The sequence below is a fragment of the Anneissia japonica genome, unplaced genomic scaffold (assembly GCF_011630105.1).
Source record: "Anneissia japonica isolate Jap-2015-1 unplaced genomic scaffold, ASM1163010v1 scaffold670_len1213532_cov191, whole genome shotgun sequence".
NCBI lineage: Eukaryota > Metazoa > Echinodermata > Crinoidea > Comatulida > Comatulidae > Anneissia > Anneissia japonica.
In genome coordinates, this window is record NW_022693499.1 from 1,194,344 (window position 1) to 1,204,795 (window position 10,452).

Here is a 10,452-nt window from a genome sequence, read left to right on the forward strand (position 1 = left end):
GTGTACAATTCGACCTAGATGCTAGAGAAACGTCCGATTCAATCAGATATCCTACTGTTCTATATCCACATCCGTGTGGCATGCTTGGTAGGATATCCGCCAATTGTGATTCAAGCAGACAGCATTATGACGTTTTAATTTTACAACATCAACTACATCGCCCGAAACTATTTGAATTCTGAACACTAAATAGCCGTACATGACAAGTAAGATTTTTAAGTGTTCCAAATACGAAATATTTCGCATACTAAATTGTTGCGTATTATATGTGTTTTTTGGATTAGACGACTGCTTCTTATGCTGTTGAATTCATCACTAGTTCGTGTTTTAAGACATTTTTGTTCATTTTTTTGTGTTCTAACTTCAAATACTTTGAAGAAAGAGTTTGCAACTCCTTATTCAGGCTAGGGTTCGTCACCCTTTCCTTTCATGTATCAACATGTCAGCTTTATACATGCAGCGTATATAAAAAATAAATAAATAAATAGAAATGTGTACAATTTTATATACATACATATATATATATATATATATATATATATATATTTGTGTGTATATATATGTATGTATATAAAATTGTACACATTTCTAATTATTTATTTATTTTTTATATACGCTGCATGTATAAAGCTGACATGTTGATACATGAAAGGAAAGGGTGACGAACCCTAGCCTGAATAAGGAGTTGCAAACTCTTTCTTCAAAGTATTTGAAGTTAGAACACAAAAAAATGAACAAAAATGTCTTAAAACACGAACTAGTGATGAATTCAACAGCATAAGAAGCAGTCGTCTAATCCAAAAAACACATATAATACGCAACAATTTAGTATGCGAAATATTTCGTATTTGGAACACTTAAAAATCTTACTTGTCATGTACGGCTATTTAGTGTTCAGAATTCAAATAGTTTCGGGCGATGTAGTTGATGTTGTAAAATTAAAACGTCATAATGCTGTCTGCTTGAATCACAATTGGCGGATATCCTACCAAGCATGCCACACGGATGTGGATATAGAACAGTAGGATATCTGATTGAATCGGACGTTTCTCTAGCATCTAGGTCGAATTGTACACTGTAAATATTGAAATCAGTCTATATATACAACCTACCAGTCACGACAACTCATTTACACATGATACATGAAAACTGTTTTCCAAGTGTAATTTTTATGCATTCAATCAACACAGTTAACTTGGCCGCTTCAATATCGATCTAGTTTGGTTGCATTTCAATCTCATCGAAAAGATTATGCATATAATGCCTAGGGCTGTTTATGGACAAATTAATCCAATTTTGAGTGTACATATAATATCATATGCCGGTCATTTGTCCAGTTCCCGATAATGTTGATGTTAATGGATGATGACAATGATGGTAACGATGACGACGGTGATGATGATCATGACGATAATGATTACGATGATAATGATTACAATGATGAAGGTGACGAAGGGATAGTGGTGTTGGTACTGCCATTGCTGCTGCTAAAGATGATGATAATAATGATACTTTTAATGGTGATTGTTGTGATATTAATTATGACAATAATGACGCTCCTGACGATTGTTATTTATTTAATTTGAGAATAATAAATATTATAAGAAATATTAAGAATAAAAATAACAAAAATTACAACATAACTAACAAAGATATGCCTAATGATAATAATAAATAATAATAATATTAATAATAATGATAATCATAGTAATAATAATAATAATAATAATAGGCCCTAATAATAATAATGATAATAATAATATAGTAATAATATCATTCTTATATCAAAGTAAAAGTAAAGTCGGTACTACATAAAATGTTCTCTTATCAATATGTACAGTATATCTTATACGTGTTTAATTAATTACCATATTATTTTTTTCTTATCGATGAGGTATTTTAATTACAATAACTATACGATTCCACCTAACACAAACTAATAAAAGTACATTTACACTAACATAAGGACCATCGAAGATAAAAAGGAGATACATTTGCTTATCACATTTTTCAATGTACAGTATACGTTAAGTGTTGTGACTTTACATCGTGCCAACAATCTCTATGGTACCCACCAACAGTGCATTTGATAACCAGTATTGAATTGCTATCTATTATTCATACCCTTTATACTTTTGTTGACATTGGCTCATAGGAAACTTGGTTCGTAAAATAAGTATATTGATCAGCATCACTTAAAACGCCGAAAAATACTAACATCAAGAACGCAAGGAAAAGGCCAACATTTTTATGGGAATTCAGTCTACTTGTAAGCCTCAACGGGCAACAGAAAATTCTACGGTGATTTATATTGTTTTCCTACGTACGAACGGCATTCGTTTTATAGTTCAACTAATGGGCAATCGTTTAACAGGCCTAATGATGTTAAGTTTTCTTTGAAATTGATCAAATTGTTTTATAAGGCTAAGTTATTGACAGAATGAAGTGTAGGCCTATCAGGTTTTTAAGCCAAAATTACGATGTAAATTTATTAGGAAAAATGAGAATTACGTTTAGAAAGTTGGATTTGTATAGGCCTGGTATCAATGTACAGTATACGTTAAGTGTTGTGACTTTACATCGTGCCGACAATCTCTATGGTACCCACCAACAGTGCATTTGATAACCAGTATTGAATTGCTATCTATTATTCATACTCTTTATACTTTTGTTGACATTGGCTCATAGGAAACTTGGTTCGTAAAATAAGTATATTGATCAGCATCACTTAAAACGCCGCAAAATACTAACATCAAGAACGCAAGGAAAAGGCCAACATTTTTATGGGAATTCAGTCTACTTGTAAGCCTCAACGGGCAACAGAAAATTCTACGGTGATTTATATTGTTTTCCTACGTACGAACGGCATTCGTTTTATAGTTCAACTAATGGGCAATCGTTTAACAGGCCTAATGATGTTAAGTTTTCTTTGAAATTGATCAAATTGTTTTATAAGGCTAAGTTATTGACAGAATGAAGTGTAGGCCTATCAGGTTTTTAAGCCAAAATTACGATGTAAATTTATTAGGAAAAATGAGAATTACGTTTAGAAAGTTGGATTTGTATAGGCCTGGTAGTAATCTGTATTTTATTGTATGTTTATGATACCAGCAATGGGCTTTAACTTTATATTATTATATTTTTCCAATAAAGGACGATTAGCATTGGTGTTGTATGAAACAACTTAAGCTGTTTTAATATTTTTTAATAAATTTATCTTATAATAGATAATAAAAGCATTTGACTTTTTCATATTAATTTTTACTGTATAGGCTATAGTACATTCGCCTTTCGTAGATAGACATTTATATCCATGTTAATTATGGATAGAATCAAATATAATAGGCCTAATAGTACAAACATAATATGATATATTATAAGCTAATTTTATAAGGAATATGAAATAATAAATCAATGTTGCATTGAAACCAGGCAGTCCAACGTACCTTCGTTTATTGCGTTTGTTTTAATTTAATTAAGGGATTTCATGATACGAGCATTGTAGTATGTTAATGTTTTATCTTGTTTGCAAACTACTGTTGAATAAGTAAAACATACTTATTTATCTACATGATTGTCTACAGTACGTCATATTGGCGAAATTGATGGGATGTAAGGTTAACTACCTATGTGTTGCCTCATGTTAAATTTGTAATACGGTAAGCCATAGAAATTACAGTACACACTAACTCAATAACATTCGCTTATGGTACGTTTAGGTTAGTCAAGCATAATTATATCATTATTTCGATATTGCCGTCAACAAATTTAAATGAACTGTCGATGGGTTGAATTCAACAATCGTTATACGTTAAATCTCTTATGTAATGGAAGTTATGTTGCTCTTATTAAATCGTTTTTGCAAAACAAATATCAGGAGTTCAACCGAAAGGAAATTCGATCTCAATTACATATTGCAGTAAATATATATATATATAACAACATCCGAATCACCCCCTAGAGAGGATTTGCTCAAAAACGCAACAGACACAGCAGAATAGTTATAAAAACGTAGCCGTTTAGTATGTTTTACTTACGTTTAAGTCAATAATGCACGCTTCCAAACTAGAGAGATGGTGTTAAGAATTGTGACTATCGCATCTGGATAATTATCTACAAGCAATTAGCAACACACAGATCTGATAAATTCAGTAAAGATTTGCAGGTCTCTTAATAAGAAGTCGTACCAACTTTTAGAGTCTATATAACCCGCGACTACTTAATTCACAACGTTGAAAATGCGATTTCTCCTCGATTGATGTTTGATGGAAGAATCGACCAGAACTGTTCACCGTATCACATGAAATGAGCAAATGAACGACTCAGCCGTCCTTAACGCGACTCTCTCATGCAGTGCGTGGAGAGACTTATTGAATAATTCTTGTTCTTGGTAACTGAAATTGTTCGCGCGGTAAATTGCAAAACTCAAGTTGCCGTCAACACAGAAATACCTGCATTACGCGGTTAATGAAAGACTTTATGGCACTTTACGCAACAGGACGGGAAGACGGGTGGACGGTGGTTCTGTGCTCATCAGAGCGTGAAGACCACAGTAAACTATACGGCGCTTAACCCGAACTTCCGTTGTCGACGGCTCCCCGTCCTCTAGCTTAAAGTGCCTAATATAAGTGCCTACGCCATTAACATTTTTTTTATATTTTTTTTATAACAGGTATGTGCAAGCATAGTTAAGTTGGCCTGCTCAAGCTGATAGATTTGAAAGTCGGACAAAACTATAATTGAAACAGAGAATACGTTTGTGCAATCTGTTTATGTGGGGTTGGGGGGACGTATTATAGGCCTACTATGAGAAAAAATATAGGTCTACCTTAACTTAGTTGGTTGAGCATCCGAACGATATTAATACAAGTCTTAGGTTTTTGTTAATTAAAAAAAATATCAGGGTGATAAATAATAGGCCTATGTGAGTATCATCAACGATATGTGAGTACTATCAACAACATTATTTTTTGGAATTGAACAAATGAACGTAACTCAATCTTAGAATATACATTCCAAATGAACATTTTAAAGGAAAAAAATATCAGAGTGGTTTTAGCTTTGTGTGAAAGATGATGTGTCAGGTTAATCAGATAGTTAGGAGAGGGTAGGGGAAAATGTTTTCTTAAAGAAAAATGTACTTTCCTCTATTATGAGACGTCCCTAATGACATTGGAATCGTCAAATTTCATGGTTTTTCTGCTTATGACGGTGATGATGATGATTGATTATGATTATGATATTATGATACCGAACGCTGTGGCACGGTTTGGGTGAGTATGCTATAAAGTTTTCCGCTTCGAGTACAGAAGCAAAAACCCAGGCAATAACAGTGAGTAATGTATCGATTCGATATTGACACACATTATAATTGAACAATTCTAGATTTTGAAATAAAAACAAAAATTACCTGGATTATCTGAATGTTAACGGGCGATCAAATCAATGTAAGGCAATCAAATGATGTTTCTAGCGGTAGCCTAATGTCGATGTTCTTCGACCTAATCGAAATCACTGTTGATTGAATTAAAGTTCAAAACGGCGAGAACAATTCTCTGTGATCATCACCCTGCTATTTTATATATAGACGAGAACAATGGACCACTGAAATCAACTTTTAATATCTATCTTGCATGCATACAGCACATCGATTTTGTCATGAAAATGTTTGTTTTTCAGTGTATTACAGTTGTTTCATTGCGGTGTTTTGCACTCTTGCTTTTAAACGTCTTAAGTATAACCTTGGGCGAAGGGAAATTGTGATCGTTTGGAAGTTGACCAAGCATGCGTCTGCATGTTAATCAGACTGAAACTATCATTATTCTAATGCAAAAAGTTGATAATGTTATTGTTTTTTATACGTAATAAACAGAAATAAATCGTGTATACTGTATTGTAAATCTGACAATAAAGTATACTGTATCATCGTATGTTCTTTATCTCATGTCTATAAAAATAAACACAGTCACGCAATGGACTGTTTCGCTAAGCCTCGCCTACATCTTCTAATTCTAAAGCTGTGTCCGACCAGATTATCAAATTTAATTTAATTTGTTTTTTTTTATTTGTTAGTGTGTGACAAATAAAGTATAATTTATAAGCGTATGTTCTTTTTCTCATGTCTATGAAAATAAACACAGCCAGGCAATGGACTGTTTCGCTAAGCCCCGCTCCACATCTTCATCCTCTAAAGTTCTTTCCGGCCAAATTATTAAATTTTCTTGGACAAAAAACTATAGATACTTATATATATGGTCATGAATGGTCATGATGTGATGTCATTATGACCATTGAGGTATGTCACATGTTTTTGTCAAAAATAAAATGGACAGCCACATAAGGAATGTTACTGCCACTGCCCAAATCTTCGTTTCCACTACTGAGCCGCGCCACTCCAATTGAGTGAATGATTGAACCAAATCGGAAAGATAATGCTCGAATTAATGTACTTTGGATTCAGCCTAATTGTGCATAACCTTAAAATGAAAACAGTTTAAACAACATAATTAATTGGACTCTTTAAATACGAATCATGAGTTAAATCAGAGTGAAGTACCGCACATTTCCATTTTGAAAAATGGAAAGATATTTTGGCCTAACCTTACCAACATTATTATTCCTTCGCTTAGTTCGTCGTATCCGTGGCATATAACGTGTAAACGTTTCTTGGAATTGTGTTTGTGCCAAAACGCGTCTAAATTCACTTGAAAAAAGTTAGATTTATATTCTGGTATGAGAAATCCACTGGCTCAACATCAAAATGACTGTAGTATTGAAATGTGGCTTATTGATTGATTTAATGAATAATTGATTGATTGATTGGTTGATTAAACAACTTTTTATATATAAATCTACACTACGAATTCTGTTTAAACCTGTAATATCAGACCTCTGGTGGATTTTTCTAATAATTATTATTTTTTAAATTATTTTTATCTGGGTATTAATTTAAAATTGTTTTTTAGCTGTTTTGTATTTGGTTCACGTTTTGTTTTCCTCGCTATGTTTTTATTGATTCATAATAAACATTCACAAAAGTATTTTAGGTAAATCAACACCGTGATATATTACATTAATTATCTTCTTATTCTCTTTCCAAGCATACTTGAAAATAGCTACTATGAGTCCACGCTTTTATACTATTTTTATGTGCATGTAATCCCGCGATGTAGATCGTTATCTTCAACAACATCAATTTACCAAAAAATAAGTAGTTTAATATAGACGATCGGTTAATCAGAAAAACATTCTCTTTTTATAATTTGATTTTCGATGATAATTCAAACAGAACTACATTAACACGATTACTGTTATAGCTTCAGCAGTAAAGTGTTATAAGGTGTTCAGACGGCAAACATAAGTAGTCACTCATCGCTACTTGGTACTTAATATACTACGTCACCGTGACGATACTTATTGGTAAAATATAGTGGACACTTAATCGCCGACGACACGTTTAGCAGCCGATGATGGCCCTTCACTCGCTTCTCATTATCTGTGATTAAATGTGTTATGGACAGTGATATAAGTGGCAATCCACTTAAAGCTACAAAAAACTAATTAGTTAGAAATTCCATTAAAACCAATGTAATTGAATAGACAGAATTATAGGCCTATACGTTAACGAAGTCTGGTAGAATAAATTATGTTACAGAAATAATGTCAACGTAGTGTTTTTACCGTCATTGTTTCTGCTCTGTGATGGGACAACCAGTACGAGCAGTACATTCGTCCTAAATTTTCTATTCATCAACAACGAACTAAGCATTGAAAATTTAATTTGAGAATGTTATTAAGACCTTTAAATTTCGCTCAATTACGCCTATCCATGATCACAAATTAAAAAAATCCGACAAACAACTTTTTGTTGAAGATTTATTTTATCATCATCACACCATGTTAATTATTGTCGAGAACTCTTATTATTTATGTTTATATTGTTTACGGTGATACGCAGAAAACATACTTTGTGTGTGGGAGGGAGAGAGAGAGGAAGAGGATATGTTTGTATGTAAAATGTAAAAATATTTTTTAAGAAATACGTATTTGTTCCCATTGGAATTAGAACCCAAGGAAGTTCTTAGCATTGTTTGAGGCCAAGCTTGTATAATCCTTGCATTTTTTTCTTTTTACTAAACACGTTTTCCCCAGAGTTGCATATATCAGTATGCAGTTACCGGACAAAACCATACTACAGTATATTATTACTGTATAGTTAGCCGAATCCTACAAAAACAGTGATAACATACCTAAACGCACAAATGTGGACAAAACATAGACATAGTTTCAAGTGTACATTCTTTAATAATATATTTAAATAGTTTTGGAAATCACTAAAACACTGTGTAAAACAGTATAATTCAACTATAAATACAAATGTAGTTCATTTTAGATAATAAATACACTGATTAACCATTTAAATAGAAAGGAGTCCTTATCTTTAATGATAAGAAAACCTAACTTACCAACTTTCATAAAATTCTCTTTCTTGCTCCAAAGTTCAGTTGCTAAAAAACATTTTTTTTTTTCAAAAAGCTACAGCAATCTAAATTGTTGAGATTTAGTAGCTCAATACAGGCACTATAACTTTATAATTTACCATTTATATTTTAAACAATGAACTATCATTTATCATAACTGTATTTTTAACATGATGGGAAATAGCAACAATATATACAATAGTGTAGCAATAATAGGTGGATTTTGCAACCTTACAAAAACGATAACGAATACTTCACCGTCGTATCGTCATTCGTGCCTTAAACATTCTTGACAATATGCTGTGTGAGCTGAATATGCTTCTTGATTCATGTAAAAGGTATGAATCGCCTACTTTGTAACAAATACGCTACTGTAGGGGAAGGGTTGTCTAAAAAAATGATGACTTAACTGTACTCCTTCGCTATTAAATCCAATTACAGTTCACCTAAATGCCATTCAATGGGATAGAACCACTTTTGATTATACAGTAGTATACAGGATCATGTTTCTTCCCTTAATTAAATCATTGCAAGTTCGTCGATATAGTTTAACATTTTAAACCAACTTTTTGTTTAACCTTAATTCTTTACAACAATGATACTATCACTTGAAATCTTTAAAAATAAAGTTGTTAAATTCCAAAAGTATTGTATTAAATGAATTCATACCGCTTGTTAATTATAGGAGAAATGTTATATACCTTCACAATAAATAGTGCAACATTTTAAAACTTTTTTTTTTTTGGTTTATCAGATGATTCGGTTCAATTAAAATTATTTTAAAATAAATTCTGATACATAAAACATATTACATTGAATTAATACCTACTGTATTATTTAGGAATTGGTATTAATTTAATTCCAAAATTATGCATTTACTTAATGCCAACTGATTATAAGATGTTATTAATCAAAAATCAGTATTAATTTAATACAGTATTATTGTATTAAATATGAATGTTATTCAAAACAATGTATTAAATTAATATTTATCAATTTAAAACTATCAATTTAATATCTAATATCAAAATATTGCATTTCTGAAGATAAACGAACAAAGTTCAAAAATATTGAGTCACAAATTCGATTAAAACGAATCACTTGCATGCACTCTACTTCCAGTTGAAGAAAGTAAAATGATGCCAGCCAGAGTGATTCTTACACAATGCACCTTTCCACACTGTCAATCAAACACCACTACTGACCAATCAGAACATAGCCAGGAATAAGTGGAAATTCAGCACCAATATTAAAGGGGCGGTGCTTAGTGGAATGGTCCATTTCAACATGCACTGAAGTTATGAAATAATTATACATTATGGTTAAGATTGGTCTTAATATGCCAACACTCTATTTACTCCCTGATGATTTGAAAAGAAAATATGTCCATATAATAACCTAACATACACATTATAGCATGCTTCCTTGCCCACTACAATACAACTTTTTTTTTTGCAAAATAATGATTAAAAGTAACATATACTGTCTCTTATACACATCTAGATGTGTATAAGAGACAGATACAGTAGTATACAGGATCATGTTTCTTCCCTTAATTAAATCATTGCAAGTTCGTCGATATAGTTTAACATTTTAAACCAACTTTTTGTTTAACCTTAATTCTTTACAACAATGATACTATCACTTGAAATCTTTAAAAATAAAGTTGTTAAATTCCAAAAGTATTGTATTAAATGAATTCATACCGCTTGTTAATTATAGGAGAAATGTTATATACCTTCACAATAAATAGTGCAACATTTTAAAACTTTTTTTTTTTTGGTTTATCAGATGATTCGGTTCAATTAAAATTATTTTAAAATAAATTCTGATACATAAAACATATTACATTGAATTAATACCTACTGTATTATTTAGGAATTGGTATTAATTTAATTCCAAAATTATGCATTTACTTAATGCCAACTGATTATAAGATGTTATTAATCAAAAATCAGTATTAATTTAATAC

General features: G+C 31.5%; 1 protein-coding gene and 1 long non-coding RNA gene across 3 annotated transcripts in view; both read right to left on the reverse strand.

Moving 5' to 3' along the window:
• Positions 1-5,558, reverse strand: part of LOC117100779 — a 26,316-nt gene extending 20,758 nt beyond the window's left edge. The window contains exon 1 of one of the 2 annotated variants that reach the window (XR_004444174.1): positions 5,411-5,558. This is a non-coding gene — a long non-coding RNA (uncharacterized LOC117100779). Of the gene's footprint in view, positions 1-4,037; positions 4,447-5,410 lie in introns of those variants that run through there. The other variant, XR_004444173.1, reaches the window with a different exon arrangement.
• A 4,538-nt stretch (positions 5,559-10,096) lies between these two features.
• The window catches only part of LOC117100788 (meiosis-specific coiled-coil domain-containing protein MEIOC-like), a 5,602-nt gene continuing 5,246 nt past the window's right edge, over positions 10,097-10,452 (reverse strand). The window contains exon 7 of the mRNA XM_033240606.1: positions 10,097-10,132. Within this exon, the coding sequence (XP_033096497.1) occupies positions 10,097-10,132 (36 nt within the window). The remainder of the gene's footprint in view (positions 10,133-10,452) is intronic.